General features: G+C 42.7%; 2 protein-coding genes across 3 annotated transcripts; one reads left to right on the forward strand and one right to left on the reverse strand.

Moving 5' to 3' along the window:
• Window positions 1-1,839: 1,839 nt before the first annotated feature.
• Window positions 1,840-15,292, reverse strand: vcpip1 (valosin containing protein (p97)/p47 complex interacting protein 1). The gene is made up of 7 exons (XM_034117192.1): window positions 12,821-15,292; window positions 12,275-12,505; window positions 10,780-11,179; window positions 8,420-8,506; window positions 6,223-6,534; window positions 4,751-5,024; window positions 1,840-2,240 (listed from the first exon to the last, which is right to left on the reverse strand). Exons 1-7 carry the CDS (start codon window positions 14,804-14,806, stop codon window positions 2,036-2,038), a joined length of 3,495 nt encoding a protein of 1,164 aa, XP_033973083.1. The 5' UTR covers window positions 14,807-15,292; the 3' UTR covers window positions 1,840-2,035.
• Window positions 15,293-20,076: 4,784 nt separating this feature from the next.
• Window positions 20,077-24,499, forward strand: LOC117472040 (transcriptional regulator Myc-like). 2 transcript variants are annotated; one of them, XM_034117193.1, is made up of 4 exons: window positions 20,077-20,278; window positions 21,746-22,375; window positions 23,188-23,391; window positions 23,516-24,499. In XM_034117193.1, the coding sequence occupies exons 2-4, from the start codon at window positions 21,754-21,756 to the stop codon at window positions 23,794-23,796; spliced, it is 1,107 nt and encodes a 368-aa protein (XP_033973084.1). In that variant the 5' UTR covers window positions 20,077-20,278; window positions 21,746-21,753; the 3' UTR covers window positions 23,797-24,499. The 2 variants fall into 2 exon arrangements, with proteins under 2 accessions (XP_033973084.1, XP_033973085.1); XM_034117194.1 differs by having other exon boundaries at window positions 23,191-23,391.
• Window positions 24,500-24,739: the final 240 nt, after the last annotated feature.

Here is a 24,739-nt window from a genome sequence, read left to right on the forward strand (position 1 = left end):
CTTTATTAGCAAACCAGAGAGAAGTAAACAAAAACAAACACAGGTGAGGGAACTGAATCTGCAGTTTCTGTACAGGTCCCAATATACTACAATATATACTTTTATACAACTGGATTACATTTCATGTCAGTGTACGGCACAAAGAAAAAACTTCAAGTTGCAGCAGCGTCGTCATTTTTCCCCCTTTCCGCCCAACGTCTCTGTCTGTGAGTGTTAGCATGCTACGCTAACGTTCCTCTTTTCCTCGAACAAAAGTGCACAATCTCACCGCAAAACCTCATCGAGCCGAGAGTTAAAGAACCGATTCACATCTCTAGATCTGTTTCAAACACAACAGATGAAACTAAAACAGGGTCGAACATGAGATCTCAAACTAAATAAGCCTCGATGTGAAACTCAAAGTGTGAAACGAACAGATTTCCTGAAAAACATTTTTGACTTTTAGCCATTTTTTTAAGGTTCGTTATTTTAAGAAATACAATTCCTTGTGTTTAATTTGTGTGTTTAGCTTAGCATATCTTTTATAACCTGACACAGAACACCTGTACAACCACAACTTTACCGTCACACGGAGCCATGCTAGCAGTTCCCCTCCGTTTCCAGTCATTTTGGGGAAGGTCAGGGGGATAAACCAAATATCAGATGCTGTGTGTGTGTGTGTGTGTGTGTGTGTGTGTTCCAACATTAACTACTGACAGTGAAGGCCTCATCACTTTATACACTACCTCCTGCGATTAGATGCTTTTTAAAGACTCCATTTCCCAGCATCCTTTGGGGCCTTTTCTAAACACAAAGATGTAAATAAATGAAAACAGTACAAGTAGGTTTCTTTTCTCCATAATAATAAATAATCATTTCCCGTGTCTTCCGGTTTCTGATCGTCTGGAAACGTTCTCAGGTTGGTTTTAATGAAGGGTTAATATTCTGGGGGAGCATCAGATTAAAGGGTCCTCATTCTGAAGCCAATGGAAGTGTTTTTGGAGGATTTTACGCACATTAGAAATTCAGAACATCCAGTCGATATGAAACTCTGAATCTGAAATATCAAACGTACGGCTGCTTGGGAAGAATTGGGACATTCATTCAACATGTTTGTGGAGCTTTTAGAGGCAAATGTGTCGCTCATTTTGAATTTACGTGATCCAGAATTGTCTCAAATATCTGATTACAACATATCAGCCAAAATGTATTATTCTTTTTTACATTATTTTGTTATTTACAGTGTAAAAAATAACCTTTTTTCTCTCTAAATGACCTCACATTTCTTTGGCATTTCAAGCGTTTACACCCAAACTGATATCCCTGCTTCACGTTTCTGTTTTCAAACTGTAAATAAAACGCTTTTGAGGTTTTCAAAATGTGAAGAAATCAAAGTGATTTGACCTGCAGGCGGCACAGAGCTGCAGACGTTAAATATCAAGCGATCGGATCAGTTTCTCAGACGACGATGAAGGCGTCGAGGCGGCGTTTCTTTATAGGAAGCATGTCTGCATTACCCCCCCCCCCAAAAACCAGAATAAGAGTTTTCTATCTACAGGAATGCAGCGTCTCAAGCCTCCGATCTCGTTGTGAATTTGGCGCCAAAATATTGCAATGCGGTGAATTACACCGTCGCAGCAGAGAGGAGGAGAAGTGAAGGGCCAGGGGGTGTGGAGCAAAGGGCAGAGAGTCGATGGACACACACCACACACACACACACACACACACACACACACACACACACACACACACACACACACACACACACACACACACACACACACACACACACACACACACACACACACACACACACACACACACACACACACACACACACACACACACACACACACACACACACACACACACACACACACACACACACACACACACACACACACACACACACACACACACACACACACACCGTTAGTGTCGCAGCAGAGTGAGGATGACGCAGCGAAGACGACGGAAACACGAAGAAGCAGTCGACCCGAGCGAGAGGCGGGGAAGGAGTGAATGATTGAGTGATCAGGAAGTGATCAGGAAGTGATCAGGAGTGATCCATTGGCTCGATGGCACCATCAGGCCCCGCCTCCTGGCTCTCCATCTGCTCCGGTTCCTCCTTGGGGTCCGGTTTCCCGTCCGGAGGTTTTTCCACAGATGTTTGTTGTTGTTTTACAGACGTTTGTTGTTGTTGTTTTACAGACGTTTGTTGATCCCCAGACGTTGGTTTTTCTGCAGACGTCGGTTGTTGGCTATAATAAAATCAACATGAAATTAAAGAAACACATGAAGAAGAGGGGACACATGTTGATGTAGAAGAGACATGAAGAAGAGGGGACACATGTTGATGTAGAAGAGACATGAAGAAGAGGGGACACATGTTGATGAAGAAGAGACATGAAGAAGAGGGGACACATGTTGATGTAGAAGAGACATGAAGAAGAGGGGGACACATGTTGATGTAGAAGAGACATGAAGAAGAGGGGACACATGTTGATGTAGAAGAGACATGAAGAAGAGGGGACACATGTTGATGTAGAAGAGACATGAAGAAGAGGGGACACATGTTGATGTAGAAGAGACATGAAGAAAAGGGGACACATGTTGATGAAGAAGAGACATGAAGAAGAGGGGACACATGTTGATGTAGAAGAGACATGAAGAAGAGGGGACACATGTTGATGTAGAAGAGACATGAAGAAGAGGGGACACATGTTGATGTAGAAGAGACATGAAGAAGAGGGGACACATGTTGATGTAGAGGAGACATGAAGAAGAGGGGACACATGTTGATGTAGAAGAGACATGAAGAAGAGGGGACACATGTTGATGAAGAAGAGACATGAGGAAGAGGGGACACATGTTGATGTAGAAGAGACATGAAGAAGAGGGGACACATGTTGATGTAGAAGAGACATGAAGAAGAGGGGACACATGTTGATGTAGAAGAGACATGAAGAAGAGGGGACACATGTTGATGAAGAAGAGACATGAGGAAGAGGGGGACACATGTTGATGTAGAAGAGACATGAGGAAGAGGGGACACATGTTGATGTAGAAGAGACATGAAGAAGAGGGGACACATGTTGATGTAGAAGAGAGACATGAAAAAGAGGGGACACATGTTGATGTAGAAGAGACATGAAGAAGAGGGGACACATGTTGATGAAGAAGAGACATGAAGAAGAGGGGACACATGTTGATGAAGAAGAGACATGAGGAAGAGGGGACACATGTTGATGTAGAAGAGACATGAAGAAGAGGGGACACATGTTGATGTAGAAGAGACATGAAGAAGAGGGGACACATGTTGATGTAGAAGAGACATGAAGAAGAGGGGACACATGTTGATGAAGAAGAGACATGAGGAAGAGGGGACACATGTTGATGTAGAAGAGACATGAAGAAGAGGGGACACATGTTGATGAAGAAGAGACATGAGGAAGAGGGGACACATGTTGATGTAGAAGAGACATGAGGAAGAGGGGACACATGTTGATGTAGAAGAGACATGAAGAAGAGGGGACACATGTTGATGTAGAAGAGACATGAAGAAGAGGGGACACATGTTGATGTAGAAGAGACATGAAGAAGAGGGGACACATGTTGATGAAGAAGAGACATGAAGAAGAGGGGACACATGTTGATGAAGAAGAGACATGAAGAAGAGGGGACACATGTTGATGAAGAAGAGACATGAAGAAGAGGGGACACATGTTGATGTAGAAGAGACATGAAGAAGAGGGGACACATGTTGATGAAGAAGAGACATGAAGAAGAGGGGACACATGTTGATGTAGAGGAGACATGAAGAAGAGGGGACACATGTTGATGTAGAAGAGACATGAAGAAGAGGCATGAAGAAGAGGGGACACATGTTGATGTAGAAGAGACATGAAGAAGAGGGGACACATGTTGATGTAGAAGAGACATGAAGAAGAGGGGACACATGTTGATGTAGAAGAGACATGAAGAAGAGGGGACACATGTTGATGTAGAAGAGACGTGAAGAAGAGGGGACACATGTTGATGTAGAAGAGACATGAAGAAGAGGGGACACATGTTGATGTAGAAGAGACATGAAGAAGAGGGGACACATGTTGATGAAGAAGAGACATGAAGAAGAGGGGACACATGTTGATGTAGAAGAGACATGAAGAAGAGGGGACACATGTTGATGTAGAAGAGACATGAAGAAGAGGGGACACATGTTGATGTAGAAGAGACATGAAGAAGAGGCATGAAGAAGAGGGGACACATGTTGATGTAGAAGAGACATGAAGAAGAGGGGACACATGTTGATGTAGAAGAGACATGAAGAAGAGGGGACACATGTTGATGTAGAAGAGACATGAAGAAGAGGGGACACATGTTGATGTAGAAGAGACATGAAGAAGAGGCATGAAGAAGAGGGGACACATGTTGATGTAGAAGAGACATGAAGAAGAGGGGACACATGTTGATGTAGAAGAGACATGAAGAAGAGGGGACACATGTTGATGTAGAAGAGACATGAAGAAGAGGGGACACATGGTGATGTAGAAGAGACATGAAGAAGAGGGGACACATGTTGATGAAGAAGAGGCATGAAGAAGAGGGGACACATGTTGATGTAGAAGAGACATGAAGAAGAGGGGACACATGTTGATGTAGAAGAGACATGAAGAAGAGGGGACACATGTTGATGTAGAAGAGACGTGAAGAAGAGGATTTTGTATAATAGGTGACCCAAGAAAAATGGAGATAAATGTTGTGAACTGACCTCCTGACGGTGTTGGTGGTGTTCCCGTCCCTCAGGTGCCGCTCCATGGAGGCCTGGATGCTGGACACCATGTCCTGCAGCTGGCGGCGCTGCTGCTCCATCAGACCCGGGTCGGGACGCCCGCCCTCCTTCATCCTCACGAAGCCCGGCGCCATGCGCACCAACTCTGGGATCTGAGACAAATCTGGAGCTCCTCGTGTCACGCTGGAGCTCAGGTCCACGCCACTGCTGTGCTGCCGCGTGATTGGACGGTGCTCCGGAGGGGAGGAGCTTCCTAGATAGATAGATAGAAAGGAACAAACATAAGAACATAACACATCACACACATCTCAAGAACATTCATCTGTTTGTAACTCAAATATATCAATATTCCAATTACTGTATAGACTATTCTGCACTTTCTTTTATTTTCCATTTTATTTGTATTTACTTGCACTATTTTATCTGTTTTCACGGTGCGTCCACACGGCAGCGTCGCGTTGAAGCTTGCCGGTGGGCGTGTCTGGCGTGCGACCAACAACCAATCACTTTAATCTCCTGCCCCGGACACACAAGCACACGGTTTGATTGGCTAGAGCTTGTACAGGCATATGATTTTATTTGAACACGATCCGTGTATCCATCATTTCCTGGTCTTCTCTAAAGAAGAGGGACCAATGAAAACGTTGTCATGTTGCCGTTGTTCAGCATGGAAACATTCATTAGCTAACAATGACATTATTGTTCTATTAATATAAAGGGAGGTCAGGTACTCTTTAAAACAGCTGCTAGATATGGGTACTTTTTACTTAAAGTGGACCTATCATGCTATATTATAATAATATAGTGTAGGACCATACCTATATAAGGCATATTTATACTTTTTTTCAAAATACCAAACAGATCATGCATTTTAGCCATGCCTCATTTCGCTCAATTTGACCATTTTTAGCTCTGTTTTAGCAAGGGCAGATTCAGTGAGAACAGCACCATCTACTGGCCTGGCATATGTACTACAGCGTCTCCAGCGCTTTTGAACGGCAATGGCCGTGGCTGTCTCCTCCTGATTGGTGGAGTTGGCCCAATAGCCGTAGCGCCACCGTCCTGACGTCAGGACAGTGTTCAAATCTGGATCAGTTTTTATCAGATCCGTTGCAGCCCCTTTTTTAGAGATTTGGGTATGGAGGAAAATAGAGAGGGTTGTGTTTTCTGACACTTGGTGAGTTCCCTGGAACACCGGGGACACATATTCATGTAGAAAGGACGTACCAAAGTGCATTTTGCATGATAGGTCCCCTTTAAGCACATTTCAAAGCCTCCTTACTTTGACTTGAGTGAAGAAGTTTAGTCAGTACTTCTACCAGAGTATTTTTAAACACGAGTATCTGTACTTCTACTTGAGTAAATGTGGGTACTTTTTGTATATATCTGAGACCTGTAATATATTGATGAAGAACAGTATAATAGGGGACCTTTAAGTCCAGAAGAGTTACCTAGAGAGTGGCCCCTCCCCTGGAAAGCGTTGAGGCTCTGAAACGTCTCTTTTTTCCGCACCACGCCTCCTCCTCCGAGCCTCAGCACGCCGGACGCCTCGCTACTCTCCCTGCTCTCTCTGCTGCCCCCGGAGGCCTCGGAGCGCACCTGCAGCTGCAGCAGCGCCTCCTTCACCTGCTCCTCCACCTCCGGGCTGACGGGGAAGTGCCCGGCCGCGTCCACGCAGAGATCCAGACGCTCCGCCGCCGCGTTGAACACGAAGGTCTTCCCCGTCAGGTGAGGCAGCGAGCAGTGCTTCCCGTCCAGCAGGCCTGAGGACACACAGGAGGGGGGTCATTAAGGATCATAGACAAACAGAGACAGCTCAGTCTGAAGAATCAAAGACGGGACATTTCTGCAGCTCCAAAAATATTAACTATTTTGAAAAACGTTTTCCAAATGTTCCTCCTTTGAAACAGCGTGAAGCCAAAATGCAATTCCTGCACCTGTTGCACATCAGGGTTAATCCTGCATGCTCCCTGGACACCAAAAAGACATATCGACTATCGATTTTCATATTGTGCAAACATCATCACATTATCGCTCCCCCTCCTCAACAAAATGAACGCCTGAAACATTATGTGAGTAAGAACCAGTGCTTTCTAAAAAGTCAGAATGTTGAGATTTTGAGAAAAAGTCAAAATGTTGAGATTTTGAGAAAAAGTCAAAATGTTGAGATTTTGAGAAAAAGTCAAAATGTTGAGATTTTGAGAAAAAGTCCAAATGTTGAGATTTTGAGAAAAAGTCCAAATGTTGAGAAAAAAAGTCAGCATTTTGAGAAAAAAGTTTAAAAAAATAGATTTTAAGAAAAAGTCCGAATTTTGAGAAAAAAGTCTGAATTTTGAGAAAAAGTCAACATTTTGAGAAAAAGTCAGATTTTTTATATTTTGAGAAAAAAGTCAAAATGTTGAGAAAAAGTCAGACTTTTGAGAAAAAGTCAACATTTTGAGAAAAAAAGTCAACATTTTGAGAAAAAGTCAGATTTTTATATTTTTGAGAAAAAAGTCAGAATTTTGAGGAAAAAGTTAGAATTTTGAGATTTTGAGAAAAAGTGCTTCTCTCTTGCGGCTTTCACACCAGCGCTTTTCCCTTTCTAGCTCCTAGCGAGAGCTTTTCTGGTTCAGTTCCCGTTTCCCTTTTCAGCTCCCGCTCTGTTCACACCGCCCAGAGCTGCCGCTGCTGCGTCATGACGTCACAGTTTACGTCGCTGATTTGCTCCCCAACGGAGCTCACAACAACAACAACAACAACGGGGGGGGACTGCATCGGGTCGTGTTGCTTTTAATCATACGAAGCCAGATTAAATGAAATAACGACTTCTCCAACCTTATACTTTTCTCCAGAGTGCCGTGGTTCATTGTTTATTAATGTGTTTCATTTAGCGACCGCTGCAGTGCTGCTGCTCTTCCACACGAGTTTATTCTCCCGTTAGCTCCGGGTTAGCTCACACGGCTCTAAAGTATTCACTGTCTGACTGTCACACAAGCAGCTGATACATATCCCCAGTTCCCCTTAAGTGAATGTGTGTCAGTCTGAATTGACGCTGTTTGGCATCACAACGCTGTTATGAAAGTTTCTCTGGTATAACATGGGTGATGTTAGCATAGCAACCGAAGCTAAACTGACTACTTGCTAAGCCGTTTTCTACAGGCACTTTTTACCGGCGTATTTTTCATTATGATTCTACTTGTGATAGTCGGACATGACAACCTGTGCAGCCCATGTATTGATTCCATCCGATAGCTGCTATAATAACAAACGTCTGCCTGCTCTCCACAATGATCAATAACAGCGAACGGATGGTCAAAGTAAGGTTTCCTGCACGCCTCGACGTAAGAGAGACGTAAGCGACGCCGCGTCATAGCTCCGAAGCTCTTGCCTCTAGACCGACAACTTTTTGGAGCTGGAAGTGAACCGCATTCTGGAGCTATGACGCGCCGCTGCGGTGTGAACAGGAAAAACCGGCGCTTTTCAGGCTCGAGCTCCCAGCAGGAGCTGGAAAAGCGCCGGTGTGAAAGGGGCACAAGACGCTTTTATGGAGGGTTAGATTTATAAGCCTAATCCACGTGTGACTAAAGTCGGGGATAAAGGCTTTGTAATGTCACGTGTCAGCGCTCCACATGTTTCCAACTTCCTTTCTAACTGTTATAAACGTACCCATGTCCTTCTTCACGATGTTGTAGAAGACGCCGCCCTGCTGGAATAAGTGCGGCAGCTTCTTAGCGTACGACCAGACGTCCTCACCTGAAACACAGACAGAGAAAGAGTGTGTGAAGATATTAAATAAATAACCCCATACCCCCTTCACATCTGACAGTTTGACACATTCAAGACCCTCCTCAAAACCCACCTGTTCAGATCAGCCTACTCACTGTAGTGCTCACCATCCTCGGTTTCCCCTGAATCACCTGTCTCCTCCATGATCACCTGCTTGTGTTTTTATCATGTGCATTTGCTTTTAACCTCTGATAGTATTTAACAAATTGTACCGTGTCCTTGGGTCTGCATCTGAAATGTGTTTTTTGTAAACACTTCATTTGTTAAGTATCTAAAGCTTTATTGAAACACTACTACTACTTCCCAGTATTTGCTTTCTTTCAAAACACCAAAACATTCCCATTTTAACAAACGAAAGTATAAAATGTGGCCTTTAATTGGAAAACAAAAAAAAGAATTTGGAAATAACCATTCAATTAAGTGTTGCCTAAATCCATAGGGGGGACCGGTTCAAGCCCCAGAAAGACCAAGTGCTACCGAGGTGTCCCTGAGCAAGGCACCGTTCCTCTCACTGCTCCTAACACTAGAAGGGGTCAAATGGTATTCTGAATTATGTTGGCTAAATATCCATTCACAAATGTCGATTCCCTCAAAATATCTCCAGTATTTATTGGTTTTCGTCGAGTCATTAAAACGATATATCTATTAAATGTTGTAAAACTAATAAAGCCCAACAATTTAACGCCTTTCTGCGCATCTTAATCTAGGGCTGCTTGATTATGGCAAAAATCATAATCTCGATTATTTGGGTCAATAATTGATATCACGATTATCCATTTACTTTGAAAATATCAATTTATTGGAGAAAGAAATGTTGAACAGTATGTTTGTAACAGTTGATTACCCTGATTTGTAAATATAACTCAACTGAAAAAAAAAAAATTATAAAAATTAAAATTTATAATAAAAAATTATCGTTATATTTCGATTACGTTGTTTTCGTAATCGTTGCAAGCCATAATCGTAATTGCGATTAAAATACGATTAATTGAGCAGCCCCACCTTAATCCCTGGGTGTGTTTTGTTTCTGACTTTATTAGTGTTTTCAGCACATGATGGGAAACTTTCAACTTTAGCAAAATATTTTATACTTTTTGAAATATTCTGCTTTTTAAACTCTTTTTTGAACATGGAAGTCAATGGGAGGAGCCTTCAAATCCTCTTTTACCTACACCTTGCACCAACTGCTACTTCTTCCACATACTTTCAGCTAGACACTTTATTCCATCTTTAAAACGGTCACAAGACCTTCAGCTATAAAACTTATTTTGATATCTTTTACACTTTTTGAGATATTTAACGTAGTCTGGAGCTTGGTAGAAAGGCCTTCTTCAGATGTTAACATCAGTGTGGATGGAGCAGCTCGTTAAGTCTAGAGTGCTTTGACTCCCAAACCCTAAACTCCTTGGACTTCATTTTTCAAAGACAACCTCTCCTACAATGAAAAATAAAATAAAATTAAGCAAAGAAATTAAACAAAATGCCTCTTGAGGGCATGAAGTGACAACAACTTTCAACATGTCTCCATTAAAGCCCATTGTAAATTCAGCCTGATCTTTCCTCACAGCAGCAGCTGCACACCTTTAGTAAATCTGCCAAAAATGCCACATTATTAACCCGAAAGTACACAAAAAGCAGACTGAGACGCTCGCCAGGGTCCTGAGACGCTTCACGCGTTGACATCTTACCGATATCTGCTACGGTTCTTCAACAAAATGTTCAAATGTAAGAGGTGCATCTCTCATTCAGATCAATGGAAAGGCTCTCTTCTCACAGATCACTGCACCACACACACACACACACACACACACACACACACACACACACACACACACACACACACACACACACACACACACCACACACACACACATCACACACACACACACACACACACACACACACTACACCACACACACACCACACACAACACCACACACACACACACCACACACACACACACACAGCACACACACACACACACACACACACACACACACACACACACACACACACACACACACACCACACACACACACACACACACACACACACACACACACACACACACCACACACACACACACACACACACACACACACAACACACACACACACACACACATCACACACACACACCATACACACAACCCACAACACACACACACACACACACACACACACACACACACACACACACACACACACACACACACACACACACACACACACACACCTTACCCATTAAGGTGGCGAGGAGGCAGAGGGAGGACATCTCCAGGTCGATGCTCTCCTGCAGCTCCCGGCCGCTCGATGTCTCCTCGCTCCTCTTCTCAGAGGGCAGCACAGAGTGAGAGCTGGAGGGAGTCACCGCGGGGGGTCCTTGCTCCTCCTCCAACACCTTCAGGATCTCCACCGTGACTCTGTCTCCGTGCTGCAGCGCCACGGGCTCGTTCTCCTCTCCGTCCCGCGGGCGGAGGAGCTCCTTTGGAGGGAAACCGTATCTGATGCACTGCTGCTGAGACGGAGGGACGTTGAACTGCGTGGAGATCCTCCTCTGCAGCTCGGAGAAGGTGGTAACGGCGTGGAGCGTCAACATCGCCTGCCGGCCGTCGCTCGTCGTCACGCGGATCTTCTTCTCCTTAATCAGATATTTGAAGTGAAATTAGAGGGAACATAAGAGTACATTTTGAGTTCAATTTGGGTAAAATTAGAGTGAAAATAGAGTCAAATTTGGGTAAGGACAGTGTTCAAATCTGGATCAGTTTTTATCAGATCCGTTGCAGCCCCTTTTTTAGAGATTTGGGTATGGAGGAAAATAGAGAGGGTTGTGTTTTCTGACACTTGGTGAGTTCCCTGGAACACCGGGGACACATATTCATGTAGAAAAGACGTACAAAAGTGCATTTTGCATGATAGGTCCCCTTTAAATCATTGGAAATCGACGATCGGGCTCGATATATAGTTAACTATAGCAGTAGGCGATCTGTGTCACTTTACGGCCCCGCCCACTTTTGGGGGAAACCAACGCTGTCATTTGAACGGCGATCGAGCCTGAAGCCACAGAGCTCTTCTGTTACGGTCCTTTCTTCTTAGAGGAAGTTCAGAAACACTGAACTCTGGATTTGTTTTAATGCTTGAGGAGCAATAAACGACACAGCAGCTTGTTGGCATGTTCAAACTATTATTTTCCACCTCGCTCATGAGAGTAACAGCTGGAGAGATTACGGCCTCGCCTACTGATTTGAATTGAACCATATATCGAGTCCGATCGTCGATTCCCAATGATTGAATGTAATAGTTTGCCTGACTGGCCATCGTAACCGGGCTCTTTGAAGATCAGAAAATCCACGGGTTTCAAACATTTCTGATCGGATTGGCAAAAACGTCAGAATGTGTATTGACCGCCGTTCAAATGACAGCGTTGTTTTCCCCCAAAAGTGGGCGAGGCTGTAATTTTGCCCGAAGCGACGTAGGTGTTACTCTCATGTATTATCTATTTAAGATTTCTTATGTATAGTATATAATAATTCCTGGTTCAGTTTATCAAGTTTTTAAATGAGACGTATTTTCTTAAACCGTTTTAGATTGAACCGTAATCTGTTTTAAATTAATATACGGTTTGATTAGAGTATCATATTTACTATTTGTAGCTTTATTTAATTCTCTACATTACCTTACCTTACCTTAGAGAACTATTTTAATAACATTACAAAATATAGTAAAATATATTTACATTGGAGGAGGGGGAGGAGGATGTTTTGGTGGGTGTGGCGGGCGCTGAAGAAGAGGAGGATGTTTCTGGAGATCCAGTAGGTGATGACGAACGACGGTTCCCCTTCTGCTCCTGCTTCAGTTTGTCTGTCCGGCGCCGCTGCGTGACGAAGGCCTGATCGCTGATGCTCTGCTGGAGGCTGCGCTCCGCCCGGCTCATCGTCAGCTCCTCCTTGTGCAGCGTCTTCGATTTCTGGAGAAAATTAGAGGAAAATTTGATTAAAATTTGATTAAAATTAGATTAAAATTAGGTTAAAATTAGATTAAAATTTGATTAAAATTTGATTAAAATTTGATTAAAATTAGATTAAAATTAGATTAAAATTAGATTAAAATTAGATTAAAATTAGGTTAAAATTAGATTAAAATTTGATTAAAATTAGATTAAAATTACGTTAAAATTAGATTAAAATTAGGTTAAAATTAGATTAAAATTTGATTAAAATTTGGTTAACATAAATGTAGAATAAGAGTAAAATTTGAGGAAGATTTGAGTAAAACTAGATGCCTGGCCGGTCAGGATGATCTTCGTTGGCGGCTGTTGGTCCATAGCGTCGGTGAGGCGCTGGTCGTGAGCCCCGTCGATGGACACCGGGTTGTACTCGTCCGGGTTCTTCTTGGCGGTGTGATGCAGGATGGTGTTGACCACCTTCTGCACCAATGTCTCGCTGCCAAACTCCCCCGGGAAGTGTTTGGTGACGAGTTTCATGGCCACGTCGTACACGTTGCTGTTCAGCGTCGCCTCGACCTCGTACTGGAACCAGTAAACCGTCTCTCTGACCACACGACCGCCCCACTCCAGCGTGATGGGGAAAGCCTCGGGGAGATTATCGTACTCTTTGGACTCCCAGAAGTGTTTGAATCCGCATCCGCATTTCCCTCCGTCGGATCGAGTGTTGGTTCGATCCCCGTCCAGATAAACCACCGCCCCGTCGCCGTGGATGTGGCGCACCGACGTACCGTGACACCAATTGCACGTATTCAAGGAACTCATTTTATAATCGGGGATGAGCACGTCTTTCTGGGGGTCGTAGGAGCAAACCACGTTGTTGAGCGGGAAGCTGTAATTCTTATCGGGACGAAGTTGACCGTGAGTGGATTTGGCGAGATTGTAAAGTTTCCCGCCTGGAAGAAGCCACTCCGGGGGGACGTGGAGTTCGGACAAGGCACCGCAGATCAAACATCGATGCAGACGGTTCTCCATCACGGACCTTTTCGCCGCCTCCGTCACCTCCTCAGGTTGGATGCCTATCACGCCCGTGCGCCTGTACACGTACTGGTGAACGTCGGCCACGAGTGACGGGTGGATGCTGTGTTTCTCCATGAACACTTCCTCCATGGCGTTCACCAGGCGCATCAAGTATTTATCTTGAAGACTACGATCTCCTCCGATCACACAGCTGCCGTCCGGCTCCAGTTCGATGTATTTCCTGATGAGATCCTGAGGGACGCCCCACGCTTTGGGGAGCAAACGAGCCGGCAGTCTGGGCAGAACCGTGTTTTTTATCCCCACCAGAGGGATGTAATGGTTTCTCCCAGAGCTGCTCCAGGCGATACAGATGGGTTTGTTGAGCTTCTCGTCTTTCCCCCTGCACTTCTCCTCGGCCATTAACCCGGGTAGAAAGGTGGCAGAATAATCCCCGGAGCTCCTCATCCCACTCAGGGAGTCCAGCAGGATTATGGGTCGGTGCAGAACGTTGGCCAACCCGAAAATGTGGATGTTTCTCAGCCCGAGCGGCACTCCTTCCGGCGGGATGAACATCGGGTCGCACTCGTTGATGATGTCTTCCCACTCTGCGGCGTCGATGAAATCCTGAAAAAGCGCCTTGTAGCGGTCCAGGTTCTGCTTGAAGTTCTGCTTCAGGTTCTCCCTCAGAGCGTGCCAGAACAGTTCTCTTCCCACCAGCGCTCGGGACACGGCGTGGACCAGACAGTGCCCGTCTCCATCCACATGGACCGGGATCAAACACTCCATGCTGCCATTGGCCTTCTTCACCTCCTCCAGAGTGTCATGGAGGTAAACTAAGCTCCCAGATCTGTCTTTTCCATAACCCATAGTGGACACATGTTCTGGTTCTATGAGAAACGCTCTGTCGCCCAGCAGGGAGCAGTCAAACATCTCGCCTTGGTTCATTTCCTGCAGCAATTTGGCTCTTCCGGTTTGTTTATCCATGCCGTAACGGGTCAACACCGGGGAAAGTAGCTTACAGTGGTAGTTAGAGAGCCCCATCACCTTCACCAGCTCGGAGCCTTTCTTCGGGGCCCCGGTGACCCCCAACAGGGCGTTTCTGAGCAGGTTGTGGAGCACCAGGTCCGGGTCCGTCACCTCCTCCACGCGCAGCAGGTGTTTCTGCTCGTGCCGCTGGCCGCATTCCGTGCATTCGATGCTCGCGGAGCCCGAGGGGAAGAAGAGCCGCGCGCCGCACCTGGGGTCCGGGCACGAGCCGGAGAGGATCCGCCGGTCCTTCTTCTTGTTGCTCTGGAGCAGGGACATGTCGGTAAGGATGGGGACGTGGAGGGGAGAAAAAGCTTCAGTGGATCAGGAGCTTCATGATGAGAGACGAGAGAAACCCAGAACAACACCACAACAACACGGAAGCGGCTGTGTTCTTCCTTTTCCGTTGCTATAACTACGTCATGACGCTAGTCTGTGGGAGTTGTAGTTGTGTTACGTAGACACACAGACTATTTTTACAGAATATTTACAGAAGTGAATCAAAATAATCGCTTCTTCACTTTTATTATACTCACTATCATTGAAAACGTTTTTTTTAAACACTTAGAGACTGATAGATGATAGAAATCACGAACGTTAGAGTTTAATTGACTCCATTTACCAGAATGCAACACGCTGCGAAGATGCTTGGTTGTGTAGGGAAGTCACCAGAACAGTTGTTTTTTCGTTTTGTTCGTTATTTATGTATTGTATGTATTTTGTATTAATCTATGTGTCTACCCCAGATGTCCACTTGTTTGTATATAAAGCATATGATGTTCTTATGTGTTCTTTAATAAATAAAGGAACAAACGGTAAACACGGAAGTGGCTGTATTTTTCTTCTCCCTTTACCGGTGCTAACTACGTCATGACGCTAGACTGTGGGAGTTGTAGTTTTGTTACGTAAACATACAGACTATTTTTACAGAATATTTACTGAAGTGAATCAAAATAACCACTCCTTCACTTTTCGTATAGTCACTATTGTGGTGATTGACATTATCCACCCACAGATCTAGGGGTTGGGATATTGTTCCGCACGGACATTTGAGTGAGGCGGTCTTTCTAGTTCCGCCGGTATTCTTCTCCTGGTGCATGTTGTTGTTGACATGAAGTTCAGATGCAAAATAAAAGTCTAGCTTGTTCATTTGATACCCCGCCTCCGACTCCCGTCTCTCGGCACCACACTATCATTGAAAACAAGAGGGAACATATGTTTTAAACATGTATAGATTGTTAAACGATTAAAATGTTGAACGTTAAGATTGTATTGACTACAGGTACCAGAATGCAACACGCTGCGGAGACTTTTGGTTGAGTAGAGAAGTCACCAGAACGATTTTTGTTTCGTTTTGTTCGTTATTTATTTATTGTATGTATTTTGTATTAATGTATGTGTCTACCCCTGATGTCCACTTGTTTGTATATAAAACATATGATGTTCTTATGTGTTCTTTAGTAAATAAAGGAACAACACAGAAGCGGCTGTATTTTTCTTCTCCCTTTTCCGTTGCTATAACTACGTCATGACGTTAGGCAAGGCAAGGCAAGGCAAGTTTATTTATATAGCACCTTTCAACACAAGGTAATTCAAAGTGCTTTACAAAAATGGAAGACATTTTAAAAATGGCATTTAAAATCAGTCATTAAAAAGGAAAGATAATAAAATAAACATTAAAAGAAAAAATACATGGATAAAAGTTAAAAGTTACAGTGCAGTTTAAGATGTGAATAGTTCAATTAAAAGCAGCGGCAAAAAGAAAAGTCTTCAGCCTGGATTTAAAAGTAGTAAGAGTTGCAGCGGACCTGCAGGTTTCTGGGAGTTTGTTCCAGATATTCGGAGCATAATAACTGAATGCTGCTTTACCATGTTTAGTTCTGACTCTGGGGACAGAAAGTTGACCAGTCCCTGAAGACCTGAGGGTTCTGGATGGTTCATAATTTAGCAGTAGGTCAGACATGTATTTTGGGCCTAAACCATTCAAAGCTTTATAAACCAGCAACAATATTTTGAAATCTATTCTTTGACACACAGGAAGCCAGTGTAAAGACTTCAGAACAGGAGTGATGTGATCCACTTTCTTAGTGTTAGTGAGGACTCGAGCAGCGGCGTTCTGAATTAGCTGCAGCTTTCTAATAGATTTTTTAGTGAGGCCTGTAAAGACACCATTGCAGTAGTCGAGTCTACTGAAGATAAAAGCATGGACAAGTTTTTCCAAATCCTGCTGTGACATTAGTCCTTTAATCCTAGATATGTTCTTTAGGTGATAGTAGGCTGATTTAGTAACTGTTTTAATGTGACTGTTGAAACTCAGGTCAGAGTCCATGACTACACCTAGATTTCTGGCTTTATCTGTTGTTTTGAACATTGCAGACTGAAGCTCAGCGCTAACTTTTATACGTTCTGCCTTGGCTCCAAAAACCATTACCTCAGTTTTATCTTTGTTTAATTGGAGAAAGTTCTGACACATCCAGTCATTGATTTGTTCAATGCACTTACTCAGTGTTTGAATTGGAGCATAATCTCCTGGTGAAATTGTTACGTAAATGTGTGTGTCATCCGCATAGCTATGGTAACTTATTTTGTTGTTTTTCATTATCTGAGCCAGTGGTAGCATGTAGATGTTAAAGAGAAGAGGCCCCAAGATGGAGCCTTGAGGTACCCCACATGTCATATTTGTCAACTCAGATGTGTATTTACCTATAGAAATAAAGTTTTTTCTGTCCTTTAAGTAGGACTCAAACCAATTTAGAACTGTTGCCGAAAGTCCCACCCAGTTTTCTAGTCGGTCTAGTAATATGTTGTGGTCAACAGTGTCAAATGCAGCACTGAGATCTAATAATACTAACACTGAAGTTCTGCCACTGTCTGTGTTTAAGTGGATGTCATTGAAGACCTTTACAAGAGCAGTCTCAGTGCTGTGGTTTGGACGAAATCCTGACTGGAACACATCCAAACAGTTATTTAAATGCAAGAAGTAACTCAACTGTTGAAATACTACTTTTTCAATGATTTTACCTAGAAATGGCAGGTTTGATATTGGCCTGTAATTGTTCATTACTGAGGCATCTAGATTATTCTTTTTTAAGAGCGGTTTAATGACTGCAGTTTTCAGGGCCTCTGGAAAAATACCTGAGTGAAGAGATGTGTTTACTATACAGAAGTAGATCTGAGGCCATGCAATGAAAAACATCTTTGAAAAATCCTGTTGGAATAATATCAAGGCAGCAGGAGGAGGATTTCAGAAGTTGAATAATGTCCTCTAAGTTTTTACCATTAATCTGATGGAATTGTGTCATGGTGTTTGAATTGATATTAGGTGGACATAGGGACAAAACATTTGCTGTACCTGATGTAGAGGCACTGACTGCTTGTCTAATGTTCTGAATTTTGTCAGTGAAGAAGGAGGCAAAATCATTGCACGCCCTGGTGGATAGAAATTCAGAGGCTACTGACACTGGGGGGTTAGTTAGTCTGTCGACGGTAGCAAACAAGGCACGTGCGTTGTTTTTGTTTTTGGTAATGATGTCAGAGAAGAAAGACTGTCGTGCGTTTTTCAATTCCAAATTATAAAGGCCAAGTCTCTCTTTATAGATTTCAAAGTGAACCTGGAGATTTGTTTTTCGCCACCTACGTTCAGCTTTTCGACACTCTCTTTTTTCTGTTCTCACGGTCATGGCCTTTCTCCATGGAGATATTTTCTTGCTAATCACTTCCTTTACCGTAGTTGGAGCAATGGTATCTATAACATTTTTAATTTTTGAATTAAAATGATCTACTAGCTCATTTACTGAGATGTTAGCAGGGGCAAGTGTGGATGAGAAATTATGAGTAAACATTTCCCTAGTATTTTCAGTTAAATATCGCTTTGTGGTTACCTCTTTCTGAACATTTTTGTGAACAGAAATAGAGCTCTCAAAGAAAACACAGGAATGATCAGAGAGTGCAACATCAGTCACCACAACCTTTGAGATATTCAGACCCTTTGAGATAATTAAGACTGTGGGACTTGTAGTTCTATTACGTAACCACTTTAACATATTTACAGACGTGAATCAAATGATCCGCTTTGTCACTTTTATTATAGTCACTCTCCCTCAGAAATAAATCTACATGTATTTTTTTTAACACTTGCAGATTGTGAAATTATTAAAATCATGAACGTTAAAGTTGTTTTTCAGTTGTGTGGTTCAGTGCCGTGTGTATTACTCAGGGAATAAACGTATAATTTGTATTATTTTATCATTATATTACAGCATAATTCTGACTAACCAAAGAAAAACATTTAGCCTACTAGAGTATTTAATTTACACCACTATTTCTGTCTGTCTGGCAGCTTTAGTATACACATCAAAATAATTACAAATCTACAATCTACACGCATCCATACGTTCAATAAATATATTTAATGCGGTGGAAAAGGAGTACGCTAACTGATGATGATGATAGGCCTACATGTTATTTGTGCAATCTCATTTTTTACATGATTGTATTATTGTTTGTGGTCATTTTCAGTATTTGAATAAGTGGAAACAACAATACCAGAAGTAATACTTGTCATGTACTCTTGTGTTTATATTTAGTTTTATAATCCCTAAATTTCACTGTGTTTTTTGAGCCTGCAAAATAAAGATCTTCATGTCGTCATAGCGACCATAAACATCATAACATGCACTTCCTGTAACTGACCACAGGGGAGCGCTGTTTCCGCACGCACCAGCAGTAACCCGCAACCATAGACTGTATATATAAAGCCCGCAACACATAATGATAACATAACAGAAACACTGGTGACCCTTCTTTAAATAGGATAGTGTTGGGTGTTGATAACACATGTACAGCCAGAGGGCGGTGTAATGAATAATATCTTTAATCAATTTATTAAATGTTTAAATAAATAATCGTTTGATTATGTTTGAGGTTATTTTATTTCTTTATGTTTTAATTTAAATCAAAATGTGCTTTTTATTTTGTTCTTAAACTATTTTGTGTTTATTATTTTTGTGGTCATTATTTTATTATTTTATTACACTTTCTGAATTCTCTTTTTCTTTTCATTTGTATGAATTTAATTGTAGGGTCATTTCATGGTATTTTGATTTGTTTGTGTATTTTAATTCTGGGTTTCTCATTCATTTATATTAATATTTTTCTTTATATTATTTTCTGTATTTTTTCTAGAATTGTATTTAGTTATTTTATTTACATTTAATTCCTCAAAATGAGCCTTTTTATTTATTTTTATTTAACCATGACTTAGCAGAGTTCCCAGAACTTCATGCCATCATTTACTGTTAGCACCGCATCACCCCCTTACATCACTTCACTGCACATCCGCGTAAAGCAGACCCTGTTTTAAACGCATGTTCTTGATAATTTTAACCTCAAATCTAGCCCAAAAAATGACTCTTACTCACATAGAAAGTGTTTAATTAAATTATCACGGTGCCACTTAACCACTAACTAATCTTTTTGGGGACAACATAGCTCACATAAAGTTGCCATGTGTGCGGATGTAGTAACAAACGGAGTATTAAATGTCTGGATGCAGCTGCTTGAGTTGATTCACTCTGAGACAACGCAGCGTTAACAAGTGTAGTTTTTAACTTCGTAATTGAGAGAATTCTACATATAAACACTTGCATTGTTGGATAAATAAATGCACAAGGACGATTTAACATTCACTCACTGAAACATCTGGACATCTTTTTTTCACATCTGCACAACTTTATTCTAGGAGTCATAACGGTGAGTTGGTCATGACGGGAATAATTAATCACCAGATTAATCTAAAAAGAATTTAACCTTGGTATTAGTTAATACACTGCACATGACTTTTAGTTTGTTAGCTGATACTTAAAACTATAATTTTAGAGTATTAAGTTACATTTTCATGTTTTTACAGCAGAATCTTGCGTCTCTGAACCTGTCATGCTAAATGTTATTGTTGACATTTTTTAACAAGTATTTTGTTGTGGTTTTTTCAAGCCGAATTGTATAATAGACTCTATGGAGAACTAATCTTTGCATGTGAGTCTTATTTGATCGTTTTAACCTTTAATATTAACACAATAAACCCTTAATTTAGTGTGTCTTGAAGGGGGTTTTGTGTCGCTACTGTACTGTCAACTTTATTCTGACATTCTGTCTTTTGGCACTCTGCAATGGGATAATTAATCACCACATTAATCTAAAATGTATGCCGAATTTAACCCTGGTATTAGTTAATACACTAAACATACACTTTATATTGTTAGCTGTTACTTAAATTTGTCATTTTAGAGTATTAAGTTACATTTTCATGTTTTTACAGCTAATCTTGGTCTTTGAACCTGTCATACTAAATGTTGTTGTTGACCTATTTTCTAAAAGTGTTTTTTGTTGTTTTTTAAAGCCGAATTGTAGAATGAACTCTATTGATAATTAATCTTTGTATGTGAGTCTTATTCTATAGTTTTAACCTTACACTTTTACGTAATACATTCTTAATTGGCTGTTTCTTGAAGGGAGTTTTGTGTTGTTAATTATTGTTACTTATTCTGATACAAATGCTGTTTTCAGCCTCTCAATGGGTTAATAGGGAGAATATCTCAAAATTAGCTAAAATATACCTACAGATTAACCTTAAAGGTCCCCTATTATACTGTTTGTCATCAATGTATTACAGGTCTCAGATATATCCAGAACCTGTCTCTGATTGGCTGAAACACCAAACAGATCATTGCAGCATCCCATAATCCCCTCTGTTTCAGCCCTGTTTCCAAAGTGCTGATTCTCTGTCTGTTACTTTAGATGAAAATAAGGAGCCCCTCCCCACGCCCCTCTGAGAGATACTTGGTTTAAAATAACTCAATGGTGCTCTAGGAGGAGATTCAGGTGATAAGGTGGGGGGGGGGGTTACCTTGGTTGCTGATTGGCTAATGGTTACACAAGCCAACACATCGTTATGACATCATAAAGTGGCCAAAATCTGATCAGCTCATTTTCAGACAGGTTTTTATAGAAATGGATCAGGACAAAAAGAGAGAGAATCTTTGAGTCTCTTTACACAGAGGGGACACATGTTGATGAAGAAGAGACATGAAGAAGTGGATTTTGCATAATAGGTGACCTTTAAAAGAATACACTCAATGCAGCTTGTTAAATAAAATACAATAAAGTGTGTTAATGTTTGAATTAGAACTCTAACTTCCTGTTTTGTGTCCTCTCATGCAGCAGCCATAATGCCGCCGGTGCTACCGATGTTTCAAGGAAACTACGACTACGACTACGACACGGTGCAGCCCTACTTCCTGGACGGTGAGGAGGAAGAAGTGGAGGACTTTTACGGAGAGGACATATGGAAGAAGTTTGAGTTACTTCCTACTCCTCCACTGTCTCCCAGAAGGAGACCCTCGCTGTCCGACGCCTCTCTGAACGCCGCGGATCACCTGGAGGCCGTCACTGAACTTCTGGATGACGACCGAGACACTTTCCTGCAGTCTTTCATCATCCAGGACTGCATGTGGAGCAGCAGCTTCTCCGCCGCTAACAAGCTGGAGCAGGCGGTGTCCGCGAGGCTCGTGGCGCTCAGGAATCGCCGCGAATCCTCTACTACGACCAGCAAGGAGTCTAACAGCAGGGGGTCTGACAGCAGGGGCTCTGACAGCAGGGGGTCTGACTCTAACATCAGGGGGTCTGACTCTAACATCAAGGAGTCTGACATTAGAGGGTCTGACAGCAGGGAGTCTAATAACTGCATCGATCCCTCCGAGGTGTTTCCCTTCAAACCGCTGACAGAGAAGGAGGCGCCATCAGAACCGTGTCTGGAGACCCCGCCTCTCAGCAGCAGCGACAGCGAATCAGGTGAGCAGCATGCTTTTATTTTGAAAGAGTTATACTCAATAGTCAAGGTGCGTTCACGACAGACGCAAAGCACATTTTTTGCGTGGTGTAATTACATATAAAGTCGATGCAGAGATGCAAATAGACGCGTATTAGCCCCTAATGTTGGGCTATAAAGGAACTACAGCACGGTCACATGACTTCACGTCACCACCGCTAAGCTAAAGGTGGCTAATGTTGGGCTATAAAGGAACTACAGCACGGTCACATGACTTCACGTCACCACCGCTAAGCTAACGGTGGCTAATGTTGGGCTATAAAGGAACTACAGCACGGTCACATGACTTCACGTCACCACCGCTAAGCTAAAGGTGGCTAGTGTTGGGCTATCAAGGAACTACAGCACGGTCACATGACTTCACGTCACCACCGCTAAGCTAAAGGAGGCTAATGTTGGGCTATAAAGGAACTACAGCACGGTCACATGACTTCACGTCACCACCGCTAAGCTAAAGGTGGCTAATGTTGGGCTATAAAGGAACTACAGCACGGTCACATGACTTCACGTCACCACCGCTAAGCTAACGGTGGCTAATGTTGGGCTATCAAGGAACTACAGCACGGTCACATGACTTCACGTCACCACCGCTAAGCTAAAGGTGGCTAATGTTGGGCTCATTTAGACTCTTGTTAGCATCCTCAGTTCTTAAATCCACCAGTGATGTATTTATTGACGTATTTTATGTCCTAGAACAAAACGTTAAAATCTCTTCTGCTCATACCGTTTTATTTCAGCGCTCTAACTCCAGAATATTTTCCTTAATTTTTCCCAGAAGAAGAAGAAGAGGAAGAGGAGGAGGAAGAGGAGGAGGAGGAAGAGGAGGAGGAAGAGGAGGAAGAGATCGACGTGGTGACGGTGGAGAGGCGAAAAACGTCACAGCGGTCGAACCCCTTGATCCTGAAACGCTGTAACGTCGACATCCAGCAGCACAACTACGCCGCCCCGCAACCCCCCCGACATCCTGTCTCTAAACTGGGTCAGTCAGAGGGTCTGCGGCCCCCCACACTATTGTTTCTTTATTATTCTTTTATTATTCTGTCATTCGTTTCCGAACTGTAATTACTAAACATCTTGTTCTGTGGTCTTCTTATTGTTATCAGTCGAAGCCGGCGAGGATCTTCACGCCCGGCGACGGACTCACAACGTCCTGGAGAGGAATCGCCGTAGCGATCTGAAGAGAAGCTTCTCGGCTCTGAGGGAAGAGACGCCGGCCGTCGCCAACAACGAGAAGGCAGCGAAGGTTTTGATCCTGAAAACCGCGACGGAGTTCATCTGTGAGCTGAGGGAGGAGGAGGGGAGGTTAATGAGAGAGGAGGAGGCGCAGAGGAGGAGGAACAGGAAGCTGAGACACACACTGCAGACACTCAGGACTTCACAGTGACCGAAAACTGGACATTTTATACTTAACACGTTAGCATTTTGCAGCTAAGGGGTGCCTTCATTATGGATTCATCACACACACACACACACACATTCCATTTGTGTGTGTAATAAAATGGAAAGTTATATATCTGTTATCTTAAACCTCATTCTGACTCATTGTGTGTGTGTGTGTTTGCTTTGCTACCTTTGTGAGGACCATTACATTGTTGGGATATTTAGTTTGGTCCCCACTTGAGTAGTAAGACGAATTTTAGGAGGAAAATATTAGATACTGGGTGAAGGCCTTCTATCAGCACTGTGTGTGTGTGTGTGTGTGTGTGTGTGTGTGTGTGTGTGTGTGTGTGTGTGTGTGTGTGTGTGTGTGTGTGTGTGTGTGTGTGTGTGTGTGTGTGTGTGTGTGATATGTTTCCCGGGAGTCACTAACTTCCAAAGTGTGTGTGTTATTTGATAACCTTATGTCCTCATCAGTGTTTTTTATTGAAAAGCACGTGACGCAGGTGCTCCCAGCTGATCATGAATATATATATTAGTTATATAATATGTGTCTGTTTATTTAATGAATAACTGTCCCTGAAGCGTGTTGTTGTTGTTGTGTTTTGTATTCACCATTCGTTTAAAAACTGTTTATATTTTTATATGTGTGTTCAGCACGAGAGGAAGTGCATTAAAGCCCTTTCAAAATGGAGGTCCTGTTTCAGTAACACATGTTGTCTTATTTGTTTTCTGTGCCTCTAGTTCATATACTTCAATATATAACTAAGATACATACAGTAAGATTAGATAAGTACTTGATAGGTGAGAGACAGACAGGTGAGAGACAGGTGAGAGACAGACAGGTGAGAGAGAGAGACAGGTGAGAGACAGACAGGTGAGAGAGAGACAGGTGAGAGACAGACAGGTGAGAGAGAGACAGGTGAGAGACAGACAGGTGAGAGACAGAC

Source organism: Trematomus bernacchii, unplaced genomic scaffold (assembly GCF_902827165.1).
Source record: "Trematomus bernacchii unplaced genomic scaffold, fTreBer1.1, whole genome shotgun sequence".
Classification (NCBI taxonomy): Eukaryota; Metazoa; Chordata; class Actinopteri; order Perciformes; family Nototheniidae; genus Trematomus; species Trematomus bernacchii.

Coding starts and splice junctions, on each gene's coding strand:
- vcpip1 (XM_034117192.1), bottom strand. CDS start 14,806: ATGTCCCTGCTCCAGAGCAACAAGAAGAAGGACCGGCGGATCCTCTCC. Junction 5,025..6,222: donor GGGGAGGGGCCACTCTCTAG/GTAACTCTTCTG, acceptor CTATCTATCTAG/GAAGCTCCTCCCCTCCGGAG. Junction 2,241..4,750: donor ACCACCAACACCGTCAGGAG/GTCAGTTCACAA, acceptor ATTTTATTATAG/CCAACAACCGACGTCTGCAG.
- LOC117472040 (XM_034117193.1), top strand. CDS start 21,754: ATGCCGCCGGTGCTACCGATGTTTCAAGGAAACTACGACTACGACTAC. Junction 22,376..23,187: donor CAGCAGCGACAGCGAATCAG/GTGAGCAGCATG, acceptor AATTTTTCCCAG/AAGAAGAAGAAGAGGAAGAG. Junction 23,392..23,515: donor ACATCCTGTCTCTAAACTGG/GTCAGTCAGAGG, acceptor TATTGTTATCAG/TCGAAGCCGGCGAGGATCTT.